General features: G+C 43.5%; 1 protein-coding gene across 3 annotated transcripts in view; it reads right to left on the minus strand.

Moving 5' to 3' along the window:
• The window catches only part of LOC309692888 (thyrotropin-releasing hormone-degrading ectoenzyme-like), a 275,261-nt gene that overhangs the window by 240,653 nt on the left and 14,837 nt on the right, over nt 1–19,771 (minus strand). For 2 of the 3 annotated variants that reach the window (XM_082511733.1, XM_082511734.1), the window contains exon 2: nt 12,136–12,380. In XM_082511733.1, the coding sequence (XP_082367859.1) occupies nt 12,136–12,380 (245 nt within the window). Of the gene's footprint in view, nt 1–12,135; nt 12,381–12,809; nt 12,969–19,771 lie in introns of those variants that run through there. The other variant, XM_082511735.1, reaches the window with a different exon arrangement.

The following is a 19,771-nucleotide window of genomic DNA, read 5'->3' on the forward strand; positions in this document are numbered from 1 at the left end:
GTGTAACAGGGCCCTGAGTTTGTACAGAGCGAAATCCACCATCAGCAAGACAGACCGCCCACTGGAGTGGTGGTCCAGCCGAGCAGGGACCCACCCACAGCCGTCTGTCCTGGCCTGCAAGTATTTGATTAGTCCTGCCACTTCCCTCCCATGTGAGAGACTGTTCTCACTTGCAGGTCACATAGTAACAACAAAGAAAGCTGCCTTGAGCTCTGAAAATGTGAACATCTTTCCCTAAATAAACTGGGTTTTTCAGTACACATGACACTGCTTTCCCAAAAATCAGTTACATATATATTTTTGTTACATTGATATTCCAAACTGGAGTTGTCATCCGGGAAGACAGGATATATCCTGAAGAGTTTTCTAGTCATTCACAGGCCACATAACGAGAGATAATCATTCACACTTTCACACCTTACCTATATGTATTTAGACTTTCTAAGGAACCCAGAGTACGCAGAGAATCCGGAAATAATCTGTCATAAACAGGCACAGGGAGAACTCCACACTGTCTGCATTTAGGTTCTCTAGTTACACAAAACCTTTTAAAAAAGGGAGTAGATATTAACCTAACCCAATCCCAACCTGAACATCCAGATTCTCTAAACCATTAGTTCTCAGACTGAAAATAGAAGTGTCATTTTTGAAGGGTGTGGTTTGTGGCTCAGCTGCAGCGGAGGGGTGGAGAAGTGGGTTCAGGGTGTGGTGCCAGGGGAGGCTGACTCACACATCTGACCTAATTGGGTCTCCCCTGTTAATGATGTTGCTGGGACCGGAGGCAAGAGTGATGAGGGCCACAGAAAACAGAGGAGCAGGAAAGCTGCTCCTTTAAAAACTGAAAAATAAAAAAGATGCTGAAACACTAAAACGCTATGGTCGTCAGGTCCTTCATTGTCAAAATCTTTAAGACCATATCCCAAAACTTTTTATGTCTTTAAAACGTTCAAAAAACCAAATGCCTTAACATTAGTCTGAGACAGTATGCTTTAAACATACAGTCCAATTATATCACAGTGCTTATCTTGAATAGCAAATATCATATACTGTGCATTTAATGGTGTTGATTGTCCAGTAACCTTAATCAACTTAAGCCCTCAGTCACATAAAGACAAAAAGGCAGCATTATGCAACTGGAAAACACCAACTTTCACATGTCACATTTCTCCCCTTTGCATGCATCTACACAACAGCTAACTCTGACAGAAGCTTTCACAGCCCTGCACACAAGATTGTTGGATAACCTGCTTTGGAAAGTTAGTGCAAATCATTAATTTTATATTCAGTTGATGATTGCATTCATCAGACATAAACTCAAACATCAGCTGAATATAAAATTCAACCTCTGTGGGCTACTCTTTGAGAGACCAGAGGTTTACCAGTAACTGTGACATCAACAACTTTTATGAAACAGGAATATTTCTATCTAACTTTACTGCACTCAGTGTAATTGTTGTTGAGATATTTCCCTCTGAACCAAAGTGGACAGAAAATCTGTAAGATCACAGTGTTAGCATGGGTAGAAATTAACAGGTTAAGAGAGTCAAAGGTCTTTCTCAGGTCAAAATCAATACTGCGTGTTTGTGAAGACCTCGATTCCACAGCAGCTCCTCCTCCGCCTCCTGCTCTGTGTATTTTTTTTAAATGTCTGTAAAGGCTCAGAGAACGAATGAATTTATTAACTTGCTTCAGCTGAGTGCCATGTTAGATAGGTTGCCCTCTGACACACACACTGCAGAGTGGGTGAGCACAGTATTGATCTGAAACATCTCATCTCAGCACCGGATTACTCTATCAGAATGAAGGAGGGAGCGATCAGACAGCAGAGCCAGGGAGAAGCTGCTGATGAAGAAGACATACGAGATGAGGTAGATGTGTTAAACCAATCGACTTCTTTCAAACCTTTATTAAAATGTAGTCCCACACATAACCTTCGTTAACCATTTGTCTCTTCTGTTAATGCTCCAACATCTCTGTTCCTCAACCAGCTCTGCCTCGTTAGCAGCCTTACCACTCCTCGTTAACTGTAATTCCTCTCCTCATTAAAGAAAGGCAGCTCTGAAAAAACAGTTTCAGTGTAATGAAAAAGTTCCTCACAGGATCTGAGAAGAAGAAGAAAAAAGCTCAGCTCTGGGGTTTTGGATTTCCTTTAGAAGTCTGGGTTTCAGGAAGAAACCAAGTATCTGGCACACTTTCAGTCCAGTGGGGACCCTCTTCAGGAAAATTATCCTCCTGATGAAGTGTGCTTTATATAGAAATAATATACCATAATTTCATCACACATACTGGATGGTGCTAGTTCATAATGTAGTATTAATGTAGTATTAGTTAAATTTGAAAATGTCAGTGTTCGTTATGCATTAATCTATGGAACGTCAGCAGAACCCAGACCAAAGTTAAAGTGCAGCATAGTGAACTACATTTCTGAGTTCAGTGTTATTGTAATGTTTTCACTGTGTGTAAAGCTAAACATGTAGAACAATAATGTAACATCTGTGGCATGATCACAATTTTTTCAAATGATGTAACACAACATGCAGTCTCTTCTGTAAATCGAGCAGTGAGAGATTACATGACACTTTGACTGAAATTAAACAAACTGCAGATTTTTAAACACGTCACTTGAATCATCAGGTCCATTATCTCTCAGCAGCAGCCAGTATTGCTGCATCTGGTACATGTACAATTGTGGTCTGAAGTTTCAATCCACTCATCGTGGACGAGGATGTCATGATGATTTTACCCTATCACTGATTTCTTTGAAAAGTTTCTTTTCCAGGGTGGAATGATTGACTCCGCGTCATATAACGTGCGGAGGGGGTGAAAGAGGCGAAGCAGCGCTACAGGAGGAAACTAGAGTCACAACTCCAACAGAGTGACTCTAGGAGCCTGTGGCGGGGACTAAGGACAATAACGGACTATAAAGCACCAACAACCGGTATGACGAACGCGGCCGTGACTCTGGCAGACGAGCTGAACACTTTCTATGCTCGCTTCGAGGCTGCAGCTAAGGACTCCAACAATGCTAGTGCTAGCGGCGCTAACGGCTGCAGACAGGAAGATACTGCTAGCACCGGAAACGTGCTCGTCATCTCCGAGCATGAAGTAAGGAGAGCCTTCAAAAGAGTGAACACCAGGAAAGCAGCAGGACCAGACAGCATACCAGCTAGCTCCTGTGTTCACTGAGATTATCAACATCTCTTTATCTCAGTCGGTGATCCCCACATTCTTCAAAGAGTCCATCATTGTTCCTGTCCCGAAGAAACCCCACCCTGCTTCTCTCAATGACTATCGCCCTGTAGCCCTCACCTCAGTAGTGATGAAGTGCTTTGAACGCCTGGTCAGAGACTTCATAATTTCTTCACTACCAGACACACTGGACCCACTACAGTTCGCTTACCGTCCAAATCGTTCCACAGACGATGCCATCTCTCATCTCCTCCACACATCACTCACTCACTTGGACACTAGAAGGGGGAATTATGTTAAAATGTTCTTCATGGACTACAGCTCTGCATTTAATACCATAATTCCCTCCACACTCACCACCAAGCTGGAGCATCTGGGACTCAGCTCATCTATGTGTCAGTGGATCTCCAACTTCCTAACTGGCAGACCACAGGCAATAAGGATGGGCGGACATGTCTCAGCCTCCACCACTCTCAGTACTGGAGCCCCCCAGGGGTGTGTTCTGAGCCCCCTGCTGTACTCTTTGTACACATATGACTGTGTGGCCACTACCAGCTCCACCACCATCATCAAGTTTGCTGACGACACCGTCGTGGTGGGCCTGATCTCTGATAACAACGAGACGGCCTACCTGAAGGAGATTAGGAATCTGGAGAACTGGTGCCAGAGGAACAACCTCCTTCTAAACGTCAGTAAGACAAAGGAGCTGATAGTGGACTTCAGCACTAAGCAGGAGAGGAACTACCAGACCCCCGTCATCAACGAGTGCCCAGTGGAGAGAGTGGACAGCTTCAAATACCTCGGAGTTCACATCACGCGGGACCTGTCATGGTCCTGTCACATCAACACCGTGGTGAAAAAGGCCCGACAGCGTCTCTACCACCTCAGACGCTTGAGAGACTTCCAACTGCCCTCCAAGGTGCTCAGGAACTTTTACTCGTGCACCATAGAGAGCATCCTGACGGGAAACATCTTAACCTGGTTCGGGAACAGCACCATGCAGGACAGACGAGCTCTACAGAGGGTTGTGCGGTCAGCTGAGCGCACCATCCGCTCCGAGCTCCCTGACCTGCACTCAATCTACAGCAGGCGGTGCTGGACCAAGGCCAGGAAGATCGTGAAGGACCTCAGCCATCCCAACAACAGACTGTTCTCTCTGTTGAGGTCAGGAAAGCGATTCCGCTCCCTGAAGACCAACACAGAGAGACTGAGGAGGAGCTTCTTCCCGCAGGCGATACGGTCTCTCAATCACACCACCACACAGTACTGACCCACACATATAGTTCTTACACACACACTGGACATTCTGGACATTGTTTTCAATTCATCACTTAAATCACTTTAAGCATATTTGCATTGCAGAAGACATAATGTGGATTGCACAACACTGGTCACTATATTCTTCATTTCCAGTTAATACTTGTACAGCTGCTGTTATTGTGTATATATTTATTTATATTTCTTCATACATTCTTATATAGTTCTATACTGTGTATTGTGTATTTTGTTGTACAGTTATTTTATTTTCAACTTTAATTTATATATTTTATCTTATTCTTTCCCAGTTAAATTTAACCTTCATTCTAATTTGTGTTGTACAGTTATTTCATTTTTAACCTTAATTTATATTTTATTCCTTCCTAGTTAAATTTACCCTTTTTAATTTTTCATATTTATTTCCTATCTTATTCATAGCCCTTTTTTTTTCTTCTTTAGGTCACGAGCAGTTGTCTAAGCATTTCACTGCATATCGTACTGTGTATGACTGTGTACGTGACAAATAAAAATTTGAATTTGAATTTTGAATTACTTTGAAAAACAAGAACTGGGTGAAAAAATTTGAATTAATTTTTGATTATGTCTAATCCACACAGGGTCAAACGTATGCATAAACACTTACATCTTTTTTTTAACTTGACAAGGCCGAAGCCTTTTAACTTCTCATTATTGATCAATATTGACTACAGCTGGTAGTATCTCTTTGTAGCATTAAGAAGGATTTGTCTGACAGTGCTCATCGGATTGATCAACACTCAGAACAATGGGGAAGTCCAAGAAATTCTGTGGAGATCTGACAAGGAGAATTTTAGATTGTCACATGTTGGGAAGGCCTCCTGGGGCCATTTCTAAACAAATTCATACACACAAATGTAGAATTATTTGAATTGCATAAGTACAAGTTATTTAGATTACCAATGTCTGGAAGAAGGACCAAACTGTTAACCTTAGATGAGAGAATTTGGATTTTCAGGAAAAACCCAGAAACCACCAAAGTTCAGAACTGCCATAAACTAATTGACGATATATGAGACATTGACCTTGACCTTTTGTGTAATACAGAAAATCCAAAATAAATCCGAACTTGTGCACCCAGTTCTCTTTTTTCAAAGTAATTAAAGATGTATGCTTTACAGTTCTTCTACCCAGGCAATAGAACAATTCAAAGAATTAATAAAAAGCCCCAAATTACCCTGACATTCATGTCCATGATGAGTGGATAGGAACTGTCGAACTGCTGCTAAAGGACATTGTGTACCCGTGCGTGAGAAAAAGGCAACATGTGTCAAAACAGCATTAAACACCATAGAATGAGAAGTTATGGTGCTGAGAGAGCGTACTGTAGCATATACTTAAGTATTCAGAGCAGTCTGAAGGCTGAGGCATTTGAACAAAAGTGATTACTTTTACATGTTGAACTAATTGTTTCAAAGTTTAACCACATTTAATATGAACATTCAACAATGTGACACAGCATATGGCAAAATAAGGAAAAACACATGACTGTGGAAAGCCTTTAAAAATACTTAACACTATAGATGAATATGGTAATGATGATGCAACCACTTGAAAGCACCAAAAAAGGTAACAAAGCACTTAACTACACAAAATGTTAACTTCGGAGCTTGTGTAAAGTAAAGCTAAAAAAAGATTCTAGCAATGTGTTTAAAGTTGATGTTAAATTATAAATTGTGTCAGGGCAGCCATGAAAGATGCCCCGGGAAAGAAAACTAGTGCAGTGAATGTGGCACCACTCTGGTCCAGTTTCCTATACATTAGCTGAGTATTGATGTGTCAGTTTTTATCCTGATGCGACGTCATGCTTCATGTGAGCAGCAGGCGTCGGGTCATCTCTGCAGACGGGTGGAATCGGGCCGAATTAAAAAATGCCTTCACTGGGAGACGACAGTAACTGCAACATCAAAACTCATCTTTACATCATTTGCATAAAGATCAGTACTAAGCTAGAACAGTGATACTGTGTGTGTGTGTGTGTGTGTGTGTGTGTGTGTGTGTGTGTGTGCACGCTAATTAATTCACCCACTCCCAGCATTTTAAGCGTTTAAGCCAAGCCTGGGGTTTATAGTAACTCTGGATATTAAGCAAATCTCATAGTGAAGTGTGTGTGTGTTTCTGTTTGTGTGTGTGTGTTTCTGTTTGTGTGTGTGTGTTAGCATTAGCTGCATTGCTGTATCAAGCTAATCCTTAAGATAACAGTGAGCTTTGTGCACGCACACATGAACACACACTTCTGAGCAGACTATCACTTGGACCGTCCCTGAACACCGGTATTGTGTTTATCTGACGTTCTGAAGCTCTGCTCAGAACACAGTTACTGTTTTTAAATAATAACCAGCTGTGGTTTCTTTACCATGTGTCTTACTGCTTTGCTGGTTAGTCATCAGATTAACATATTTAATGAGCTCACGCTGGCACCTTTATAGGATGGCAGTTATATGCACTCTCATAGTACCATGCGTCTCAGTCCCACAAATAATCTACGCCTGGCTTTATATTTATTGCATTACCTTTAGTATTGTCATGCTCTCACACAGACTTTCTCTTTTGTGTGACGTTTAAGGAATTAGGTTAGTGCACAAAGTCGACTGTAACCGGGTTTCTGGCAGCTGGAGCAGTAAGCTTTAACTAACAGGTTACTGTGCTGTGATCGAGCTCTGTTAGTATGCCAGCTGCCGTATTGATTCAGAATTGATCCAAACAGCAGCTGCCAGCGAATAGTGGACCACGGGTGGTGGAAACACTGAGACCAAGTCTGACTGGTGGTGGATTTTGGCTCAGCGTGTGCTAAAAATACTAAAAAGTTCCCTCAGAGACTCCTCTGGTCACTTCAGATGTCAAAAAGTTGGCATGTTAATCAATTCATTGTGAACTTGATGAAAAACCAATTAAAACTGCAGTTTTATACCATTGTTCTATCGAAACACGGCAGAGGAAGTCAATGAAGAAAACAAAGCTTCAACTGATGTGAGTGTGTTTGAAATTCTACTGATATTTTGTTATTTTGCAGTTTTTGATGCCTAAAAGCTCTTAAATTAGGAAATGAGCAAAATTTTCTAATGTATGAAAGCAATAAATTATAAAATTATGTGTGTGTTTATGGATTTGTCTCATTTATATAACCATCACTTGAAGTGACATTAGCCAGCTTTTAGTTTTTAATGTTACAATAAATGTCCATATGGTTAATGGACTGTAACACTTATCCAACGTATTCCCATGGAGGTCAAGGACAGAGCAGGAAATCAAAATATCAGTGAAGACTCAGAAACCTGAGCCACTGGTCCTCCTTCCATAGAAGTGAAGACGAATTTAGATTTCTGGATGTGAAAATCAATGTTATACATCTCTTTGCACAGATTCATGAATCCATGAATCCATAACTGTCATGAACATTTGAATTCCACGTCAGAGGGACGAGTTTAAAATACCTTCGTGTTTTTGTGTTTAAAGCACCGAACAGCAGCCGCTGTCCTGCTCTGCTCATCGATCTGTCAGAATCATTACTCTTAGACTCAGCTCGTGTTGTGTCACAATAGCGGATAGTTTCCTGTCTGCAAAACAGACGGCCATTCACAGTTGCCTGGATGGATCAAATAACAGCACCTCAATGAGTGCAGTAATGCATGTCATTACAACTCATTTCACAAATTTGGACTGACTTTCAATGAGCAATCAGGCATCTTCAAACAGTTTTGGAATCCAGCGTCTCATTTGTGAAGATACTCTGGTTTAACTCATCGGGCTTATTTAGGCAACACTCACAGTCCAATGAGGCCGTCCATGTAAAATAATCAGTTTCTTCAGACAGGCAGCTTTCTGCTCACCACCAAACATTTTAATCTGCTGCCTTTTTGTAAATCTGACCACACAGCAGGAAAAATAAAAGTACTAGTGGATGAACAAATCCAGATGTAGGATTTGCTTGATTTAGGCCACCAACATGTCCTCCACCTCTGATTCTGTTGCTCTTTACACTCAGTACTCATTTATATTCATCTCAAGTCAACAATAATCGAGCTGTTCCACTAATAATGTCATGGTCCTGGGTCATTTTGGCCCAGCGTTTTGTGTTTCCTTGAAGTTCATTTTTGTGCTTTGTGTTTATTCTGATTTTGTATTGGTTTAGGGTTGAACCTGTAGTTTGGTGTGTGTATTCAGCCCTACCTGTGTCTGTCCTTGGTGCTCTGTTCATGTCCCCGTGTTGTGTTGTAAATCAGTCTGTGTGTTCCTGCTTTACTTTGAAGGCTCATGTTCTGGATTTCCTATTCTATTTTGAAGGTCTGTGTCTGTTGTCATTGTGTTCAGCTTGTGTCCTCCGGTCCTCATGTGTATTAGGTTCAGCTGTTCTTCCCTCCTGTGTGTGATTACCTGATTACCTTGTGTGTGTATATTTAGTGGGTGTCGGTCTGTGTTCATTGTCGGCTCGTCTGCGTTCTATGGTGTTCCTGTCTCTGCGTCTCTCTGCCCCGCACCCCTTTTGTATGGTCTCAGGTTTGTCATTTAGTTCTCCCAGTTTAGGTTTCTTCAGTTGTTTTGTCATGCCTCACTGCCTGTTTCTGCCATTGTCACTTTGTAAATAAACATCACTCATATCATCAGTCACTGCTGCATTTTGGGTCCTCCCTTTCCTCCACACCACACGGCTCACTCCGCCAGCCGTGACAAATAAAGCTTAAAAGCTTTAAAGAAGACATACATGTAGCCTTGGTAAACTAAATGTTGAGATTTCATCTTTTATTTTTTTGTTTACAAAACACTTTTTTAAATTATTTTCATTGATCATGTTCCTCTAAATAATGATGGAGTTATTTTAAGCTTTCTTAAGTCAGTATAATTTTGGCCCAGAGCACGCTTCATAACGAGTGTTTCTGTTATTTTGTCAGCTCATGTCTCAGATGATAGACTGGATCCAGCTCTCTAAATATTGCACAAGGTTGTATTAATATAATATTACATTTGCTGCATCATTTCCTTTATGTCCCAAACAAGCAAATATAATAAAAAAAATCACCATGATTACTAATGATAGTTTTATACGGATGCTCAGCAGCATTTTGCTCATTAGTGGAAACACTTTTTATCCAAACAGAAATCACAAGCCTCTGTGACAAGTGGAGAAATCACCAGGTGTAAATACCTGGTTATTGTTGGTTAATACAACACAGCAACTTGAAATGGAATTAAATTTTCTATATCTGCATGTGCATCATTAGGCAAAGCTATAAGCTAACTGTCTCAAATATTGTAGAGCTTGAATACATAAATGCAGGTTCTGGTACAAAAACATCAAGTTAATTAGCTGAAATCACTGATATTATCTGCATAAAAGCTTAAATGGAGAATACAACTCCTGACATTTTCCATGACCAGCTACAGTGGAGGTCAGCAAACTTCAAAGGAGCCGTTATTGAGTAATTTTTGATCCCAGAAAAATCTGTATGATGTTGAAACACATGTTTGAGCTTTAGAATAAAGGTGCTGCAGCCTGTAGCATATTAAAATTACAGGTAAGTGTAAATCGTTAAAATCTTTTAGAAAATGGGACTAATGGGTCATGTTTTTATAGCAAAAATATCATGATTTTGTTGTATTCATAATTAAAGCAACAAAAGAATGATTTATTAAAAATGGTTTTTCATTGACAAGAAAACAGACCAAGCATGGATTAGGGCTGGACAATATGTAAAAATTTTCCAACCGACAATCGTCAGTCTAATAATCGACGATGGGCGATACATTCGCGCATGCGCAGACTTTTTGATGGGCAGATCAATGTAATCATGCACGGACTGATTACACAGAATTTCAAACATGGACGACCTAATGTCCCAAAAAATTAGGGCTGTCAGCATTATACAGATACAGATACCGGCTGCTTTGCACATCTCTAGCATTGACAGAGACATTTCAGGGATTTAGACTCGGTCTGCACTCCAGATGGGTTAATTGTTAATCATGTTAGTCATGATGACAGCGCATTAATGCTGACAGCACTAAAAAATATATATAAAGCTGCCAATTTCGGATGAAAGAGATAAACCTAAAGATGTAACCAAAGCGGTCTGTCGCTTGTGCAGATGTATAGTGCGAGCAAGTACTCAAACACGACTAACTTGCATGAGCATGTACATGTCCACCATCCAGCTGAGTATGCTAGGCTATCAGCAGCTTCTGCAGCTCCATCAAGCATTTGGGCGCACTCTGAAGAGGGTGCATTTGCTCGCAGATGAAAAAGGGTGTTGTTAAAGCAGCACTATTATTTGGACTTTTGACTGCTTCTATTAGCTCCATCGTTATTAGCAATCTTACTCATGGGAAAATAAGTAAATAAATCGCCCTTGTAAAAACAATCAGGCTCAGCCTATCGTCAGTAGTCGATATATTCATCCAATCGCCCAACCCTAGCGTGGATTCAAAGGGTCTGTGTGTATGCTTAGATTTGAATCTGTAGCCATGCAGACCGGTGTCCTGCCTTTAATGGGTCACCCCTGACTTCTGTCAGTGGAGCAGAGCTGACGCTCCTCCTTCAGACATTGGCTGAAAAGAAAACTCTAACCTGAGACCACACAAGTTCATCGCTGGTGTATTTTCAAAATTAACATCGATGGGCTCATCTGACCCGCTGCTCTCACCGTCGCTCATCTTAAATGGTCAGATTGAAGACCCTGCCTAAATGCTTGTTACACTTAAGTCTTAATAAGTGATTTAAGCGCATGAAAATCCATGCGTTGAACTCTGAGCCATTCAGACTCTCTAAGCAGCTTAATTTTAGCCAATGCAGTTCATTATAATAGACCCACATGTCTGAGACAGGTCTTCAGAATCAGGTCAGAGTGCCCCAAAATCATCACAGTTAGCTTCTTTGTCAGATATTCCTCCTTGAACATGGCAATCATTCTAGATTTGCTTTATGTCCTCTTCATAAAATAATGTTGATCACTGTGTATTATGTTACCATTAGCAAGTCTAAATATATAACACAGAATAGAGAATTCATCATTTCCTATAATGACTCTCTTTATCACACAGTTTTATCGTATTCATGCTGCACTGGTCTATGTGGCAGCTCATGGAGCCAATCAGAATTGAGTAGTATAAAAGTGAGGAATGAGTTAATTATGTCTCATCACTGGCTAAAGCTCTTCTCAGGCAGAGTCCTTATGTGGTAATGTCTTTACTCTGTCCAATCACAGCTGAGCTCAACGTTTTTCCAAACAATTAACCACAAGTTTGTGTTTTTCACAATACGTTGAAAAGACGTTGGAATCCAGTACACACACACACACACACACACACACACACACACACACACACACACACACACACACACACACACATATTCGTGCATGAAATAATAAATGTATCAGCACACAGTCTGTTTCCCATCTGCACCATGGGGAAGAAATCTGATGTGGAAACTGCAGCAGAGGCTTATGGGAAATTCATAAGGAGTTTTATATGTACGCCCGTGTGAGTGTGTGTGTGTGTGTGTGTTTGAGACAAGTGGAACACACACAAAGACATGCACACACAGGCGTATGGCATGTGGAGTGTGAGTTAATCAATGTCGTGAATGTGAAGCTTTGACCTTTTCAAGCTGAACCACCTGCTGGTATAGGAAAAGTGTGTGTTTCCGTGTGTGTGTACCGTCTCTCTCTCTGCATTGTGTATGAGCTCCTGAAGAAGCCCAGCAGCTCGTCCTCGATGGCAGCATCAAAGCTCACGTTTAGCCGGTAAACCCTCATCGGCTTCATCTCGCGGTGCAGCGCCACCACGTACATCTGATTGGCTGGGAAGGGGAAGTGTCGGTGGATACGCATGACTCCGCCCCCGGGCCTGTTGGAAGGACGACCTCCAACACCGCCCTCAGCAGTAACTGTCACCCGGTCCACCTGATGGATGGAAGAGAAAATAGGATAAAGACATCCACACACCAACTGTGTCTCCACAATAAGACTCATCTACAAGTGCAGACCAGAAGAGTGAAATATGTTTGGATATGCTATAATCAGATTTCCTGTTTTATTATCATTAAATAAATAAAATCTTGGTAGCGATAATAGCAAATCACCCAGAAACGCAGTAATCCATCAACAAATTGAGTTAAGGAGAAGCCTTACAGCAAGGAAACATGAATGCGAACAGCGCAGGATTTAAACATTTAAAAGCTTCAGGATATTTAAAATTCATTTTGATGAGTGACACTCGATGTTAACAGCAAATCTGCAAAGAAACTCTGCAGGGGTTGTTTAATAGGATGCACGTGTACACGCGTACTCGTGCATCCTAAACTCCTCAAACTCAGACACATGCTCACTCACATCCAGAGCACCTCTGAAAGCTGCTGACTTCCTGTTGCTGCTCATGTTTATGTCATTTCCCGCCTGAAACATGACAGCAGTGGTTGATTTCTGAGGTGGATTAAAGCAAACAGCAGCTGATCCTACAGGTAAGTGTGTGGGAAATGTCTGACCTAGGGCTGTGTGATATGAACAAAATCTCATATCCCGATATAAGAATTCTATCGTCCCGATAACGATATAAATCACAAAAATGTAACATTTTCTGTAAATTCTGTGAATCTCAGGCAGCTCAACTTGTGGGAAGTGTTTCCAGCTGCGCGTCATGTAGCTGGAGTCGAGTGTTTTAACTGATGCATGAAACTATACATTTTTAGGCATAAGTTGTAACGGCCGCCGTTTTCTTTGTAAGTATTTATTACACGGCGTGCTGCGGGGAAAAGCCTGTTCTAACGTTTGAGTTTAAGGTTTATTTTTTAACACCTGGCGGCTCTTTTTTACTTCTCATCCATAAATAATCTGCTCTTTCACGTGATTTCATTTATTTTGAAAAGTCTCAACAGGATCTTGAGCTTTATTGTGAAAGGTTTATGTGGAACATAAACAAGCGATGCTGTTACCGTCGTTGTTGCTAACCACAACGCATAAAAACAGGCGCTTGTCCGTCCGTATGGTGGTTATATTAAATATAAGAGAAAGAGAGAACTTTAAGAAATTAATATAGCCACTACAGTGACCATCAAAACGGTGAAAAAATATTACCGTAAACAGTTTTGCGGCACCACGAAACAAATGACAGCGTAAAATGAAACGATACTTTTTTATATCGTCATCAGATATATATCGTTATATCGAACAGCCCTAGTCTGACCTTTTCAGAAAGAAAGTGAGAAGCAGCTCTTCCAAAAGGTGGTGACTTTAAAATCAAGACTTTACCTGAAAGCAGTCTGCAAATAAGTTATTCAGTGTTCAAAAGAGAGGAGGAAAAAGAAGACGAGTCGACTACCAAAGGTAGAACATAGTTCAAACCTGAGCTCAGTCTAGTGGGTGAGGTTAAACACGGGCTATTTAGATATTATGTACGTAACTAACTGAATTTCCTGGAGGAACCTAAATGAGGGATTAATAAAGTTCTATCTATTTATCTATTTAAGAGCTAAATATAATGGTCAATCACATTCCTCGATAATCAAATTGCATTTTAAATGTTTCTAAAGGATGAGTCACCGTGTATAATGTACACACATATTAGTTGATGATACAGTCACACTTCACCAGTGTTGGGAAGGTTACTTTTAAAATGTATTCCACTACAGATTACAGAATACATGCCCCAAAATGTATTTTGTAACGTACTCCGTTACGTTACTCAATGGGAGTAACATGTTCTGAACACTTAATATATTATCATGCTTTTTACAACCACATGAAGGTACTATTGCTGTGTGATTTATTACTCGTACTCAGTGTTGGTCAAGTTACTTGAAAAAAGTAATCAGTAACTAATTACTGATTACTTCCCCAAAAAAGTAATCCCGTTACTTTACTGATTACTTATTTTCAAAAATAATAAATTACTTAGTTACTTAGTTACTTTTTAAAAACACGATTTACAACCTGAAGAGGTGATAAGGCGATAGATCTTTCAGCCCAATTCTACTTTTTCTACATAATCCATCATACAAAATGTAATCAAATGGAAAAATCTCTTTTTTTTAACTTGTTTTATCAGTTTTAATCTTTTAACTTTATGCATCAAGCAAAAATGTAATTATATGCAACATTCTCTGAGTTGAATAAATTAGTTTAACATTTAAACCTATTTTCTGCACATTCCAGCACATAAAATAAAATATTTTTTGTGTTTACACTCACTCTTTCAAATAGATGCAAGTAAAACACAGCAGAACATAAATAAAGTGAAAGACTCAGCGGTCCTGTTGCTCTATTTTCACCTATTAAGCAGCACTGCGGTAGGCGGAGGTTTACCCTGGTGCAGGTGTGCCGCGGTCAGTTGAAGAATCCGCGACTTTCTCTGTGAGTTTCCCATTACCTCGTTGCGCACTCGGTGCTTGCTCAGAAGTTTAGGGGTTTTTTTCGCTGTAAAAAGAAGTTTTCTTCCCACGCACAACGGACGCTAATGTTTTTGTCACTTTTTATGGAATCAAACTCAAAGTAAGGTCAGTACTTCCACGCTTTAAACGCTTGGCAACAATAACAGGAATGCAACCAGCTAGTGACCCTTTGACTTGATCCCCTTGTTGCAAAGAGATCTGCTGGGTTGTGCTCATCAGCACAGACTCAGTTTGATTGCAGCATGTTGGCAATCTGTCTGCATTTCTAAGTAAGACAACAATTATTTGCAAAACTTCAGTAATCTCTATGAGAGTGTGTACAAAAGGCCCCGTAGTTATGGGTTTATTCTGTTCAGTTGTTAGTTCACCTGTAGTTTTTAGAGTGGCCAGTAGAGGTCACCCCACCGCTTTGTATGAGAGACTATGTCCAGGGAGAGACGTGGGCAAAGCACCTGAGCTTTTCTGCTCCAGATTACTGGCAGAGAATTGGTTATCCCGTGAGAAGTGTGCGTTAATGAGCAACGTAAGTTGGTGATGTGTGAGGATGTGATAATAAGATGTGTTTGGGACTGTAACCAAGGTTAGGGGGGAAATGACTATGTTTCTGTCTGTGCCGCTAGCGGGTGCTAAGCTAAGCTAAGCTAAGCTAACTTTCCTGCCGTGTGGTTGGGTATAGCTGTGTACCTGGTTAGCTCTCTCAGGGGGTCTATGTGTGAGTCGTGAGTAATATATGGCCTATGGTATTAAAGGGGATGTTAGTTTATTTCCCGCCTGTGTTTATGTTGATGTACTCTGGAGATATTGTTGTGAACACTTTAGTAATGTAGCCTTTTCTTTCTGTTCCGTTCAGAGACCACACACACACACACACACACCCATGCCCACGCACCTAAACCTGTATGCAATACCTGCTCCTCTGACAATCCCTGTTACCTTCAACTGTGTGAAGTCAATACAAGAGTCTGCACTATCCTCGGTGTCTTCATTGTCTCCCTTCTGAACATTCATCCGGGCCTTGAGCAGTGTTCTGGCCGACACTCCAGGGAGTGGTAGCTGCAAACCTGAACTAGCACTTTACAGTCCTTCCAGTACAAGCTATCTACCCAACATTAATGGTCCTTCGAGCCGGATGTAAGCTGCTTCTACCCTAAAAAGATGGATGATATTCAGAACTTCTCAGCTCTTGGTGCGCGCCCACGGCGTAATGTACGTCGTCCCCTCCGCTATGTAGCTTATGAGACTGACTTCCCCGGGCTTGGTGCAGGTTACCAGGAGGAAAGTGAGACAGGAGGCGACAACCATTCTTCCCACCATCCTCCGTCTGACCCCTCTGATGACGGCTCACACGGCCATGTCACACCATTGAGAGCAGAGTTAGAAGATATACAGCGTGAAAGGTTCCTGTTCCAGCAGTCGCATGATGAGATGAGAGCCGGGCTGGATAATTTCCAGGCCCTTCATGCTAGTTTGCTGCAGTTGCTGGACCGTGCAGAGAGTCTGCAGCTCAGTCCACCGCCCAGAGCCCCTGCTGTTCATCTCCAGCCACCCCCTGCTGAAGAGGAAGAGGACTGGCCTCCACCACCTCCTCCTGTTGTGTTCAAGGAGGAGTCTGTCTCCAGCCAGGGTCCAGTTGCGGACCGCATCGATACGATGCTGAAAGAGCTCCAGGATCTGAAGAGGGAGTCTATGGCTGCACAGGAGAGTCAGATCATCCCCCCACATGAATCTAGGCCAGGTTTCACTTCTCCTCAGCCAAGGATCACCTACCCTCCAGCGCCGCCTCCGAGAGCACACCCCCCTCCATTGCAACCACTGCCAACTCCATCCCCGTCCTCATCTACTCCTTTCTTGACCTACAGGGGGCCTCGTCCAAGCATTCCCAAGCTCTCACGCCGTGATCCTGGGGAATTTGCTCGTCTAAAGATGGCGCTAGAGAACTTATTGCCCCCGGAGAGTTCAGAGCTTTTCAGGTACCAAGTCTTGTTAGATCATCTACACCTGGAGGAAGCAAAGTTGATAGCGGACGCTTACCTCCATTCTGCCACGCCCTTCAGTGACACTATGAACGCTCTTAACGACAGGCTTGGGCAGCCCCACCAGCTTGCCCTGAGAAGAATTGCTGCTGTCATGGACTCACCTGACATCCGCCGAGGGGATGCAGCCGCATTTGAGCGATTCTCTCTCCACATCCAGTCGCTCGTGGGCATGCTGAAGACTTTAGGCCCTGATGGGGAGGTCGAACTCCAGTGTGGCTCCCATGTGGCTCGACTCCTTAGTAAGCTTCCTTCAGAGCAAAGAGCTGATTTCCGTCGGTGCATGTACAACCATTCTGGTCAGGCTTACACCCTGGATGACCTGGCTACCTGGTTAAAGTACGAATCCTGGTGTCAGGACTATGACGGCTTGCCCACTCCAGCGATCACCAGAGAGAAGCCTGATGTCAGACCAAGCAGACGCTCTGTTGCGGTTCTTCACAGTGGAGAGAGCTCACCCAGGTCACTAGGTACCACTCCAAACAAAGCTAGGCAGCAACCCTACTGCGCCTTTTGCGATAACCGTGCCCATCACCTGAGTCAGTGTCAGGAGGTCATCAAGCTGAGTCGCGAACAACTCACAGACTGGATAAAGACTAACAAGAGGTGCTGGCGTTGCGCACGCTCCCATCAGGCAGCACAGTGTACCCTCAAGAAACCCTGCAGCCTGTGTCAGGGTCGTCATCTGCAGGTCCTTCACGACGTGAATTCGAAGTTCTTAAAGCCACATGGCTCAGTGTCTGCTCCCCCACGAGAAGGTGAGAATCCTACGGGCGTCCTGTACCTCGATCGTCCTACAGAGAGCGGCCAAGTCCTGTTAAAGGTTGTCCCAGTCATCCTTCACCATAATGGCAAGACTTTGAGCACTCACGCAGTTTTGGATGATGGGTCAGAGAGGACTATGCTGCTACCCACCGCTGCCCAGAAGCTTGACCTTCAAGGCATCCCAGAGACACTTCCATTGCGCACTATCAGGCAAGATGTGCAAACTCTGCAAGGATCATGTGTCTCATTCGAGATCTCCCCTGGTGGCAAACCTAAGCTGAAGTACAAAGTCCGCAACGCCTTCACCACCACCCGTATCGACCTAGCCGAGCACAGCTACCCAGTGGAGTCCTTGCAGCGGAAGTATAGACACCTCCGAGGCCTGCCTCTCCAGTCCTTCAAGAAGGTCAAACCTCTCCTTCTGATTGGCAGTGACCACCCACAGCTCATCACTCCAACTGAAGCTGTCCGTCTTGGTCCACCGGGTGGTCCCGCCGCTATGTGCACCAGGTTAGGATGGACACTACAGGGTCCCTCCAGCCTTATAGGTTCCTCTTCGCTGCCACAACAGTGCCTCTTCATGACTGCCCTTCCTCCCCAGGTGAGTGAGCTACTCAAACATGTAGAGAAGTTATGGCAGGTAGATGTTGTCCCGGTGCCAGAAGGCAAGGTGGTTACCCGTTCAAGAGAAGATAACTATGCAGTTAGCCTGCTAGAGCAGAAGACAGTTCGTGTAGATGTCGAGGGCATCCAACGCTATGCCACCCCCCTCCTTCGCCGCGAGAACATGCCACACCTTAAAGCTAGCCCTAACGCTGTCGTTCCCAGTTTGAGAAGTGTGGAGAGAAGGCTCCAGAAAGATCCAGAACGAGCTAAGATCTACCGGGCGGAGATAGAGAAGTTGGTCCAGGCCGGTTCGGTGGTTAAGGTGTCCCCCTCTGAGGTTGCTCAAGCAGATGAGTCATGGTACATCCCTCACCACCTTGTTAGCCACAATGGCAAAGATCGCCTTGTGTTTAACTGTTCGTTCCAGTTCCAAGGCCAAGCCCTCAACGAACATCTTCTACCTGGGCCCACCCTGAGCGCATCGCTCCTTGGTGTCCTCCTTCGCTTTCGAGAGCATGCCGTAGCCATCAGTGGTGACATTAAAGGTATGTTCCACCAGATTCGCCTTCTTCCCGAAGATCGTTCCCTCCTGCGGTTTGTGTGGCGGGATCTACACCCCGAGGAACCGGTGGCCGTTTATGAATGGCAGGTCCTCCCCTTCGGTACAACTTGCAGCCCATGCTGTGCAACCTTTGCTCTGCAGCGCCACGCCAGGGACCACACGGAAGGAGATGATCCGCTACGTCACTCTGTGGGACAGTGCTTCTATGTTGATAACCTTCTCCAGAGCGTGCCGACCCCTGAAGAAGCCCGGGACCTAGTGGACAGGCTAAGAGCCCTCCTGTCTTCTGCTGGATTTGTCCTTCGCCATTGGGCCAGTAATGAACCCAGCACCATTGGCCACCTACCTGAAGACCTCAGATCCACAAGTGCAGAACTTTGGCTCACTCAAGACAAATCAGACACCTCTGAGCCAACTCTGGGCCTTAGCTGGCACTTCCCCACGGACACCTTGGGTTACAGACACCGCAAAATCAGTTATGGCGCCCCCACTATGCGGAATATTTATAAGGTTCTCGCAAGCCAATACGACCCACTGGGCTTTATCCTACCGTACACCACCCGAGCCAAGATGCTGGTGAGGCGCCTTTGGGATCAACAGAGGGGATGGGATGACCCGCAGCTTCCGCCAGAACTACTCCAGCAGTGGAAAACCTGGGAAGAGGAATTGCCGTTCCTTGCACAAGTCCTGCTTCCTCGCCCGTATCTCCCAAAGCACATCACGGAGTCAGTTAGTGAGAGAGAGATTCACATATTCTGTGATGCGTCAGAGCAGGCTTATGGCGCAGTGGCCTACATGAGAACAGTGACAGGTGATGGCAGCTCACATCTAGCCTTCCTGATGGCTCGCTCCCGTGTTGTCCCTAAACGCATTCTCTCCATGCCTAGACTTGAGCTGTGTGGTGCCCTCTCCGGAGCTCATCTTTCCCGTCTCCTTAGAAAT

The sequence above is a fragment of the Aulonocara stuartgranti genome (genome assembly GCF_965226115.1).
Source record: "Aulonocara stuartgranti genome assembly, chromosome: 17".
In the NCBI taxonomy this organism is placed as follows: domain Eukaryota; kingdom Metazoa; phylum Chordata; class Actinopteri; order Cichliformes; family Cichlidae; genus Aulonocara; species Aulonocara stuartgranti.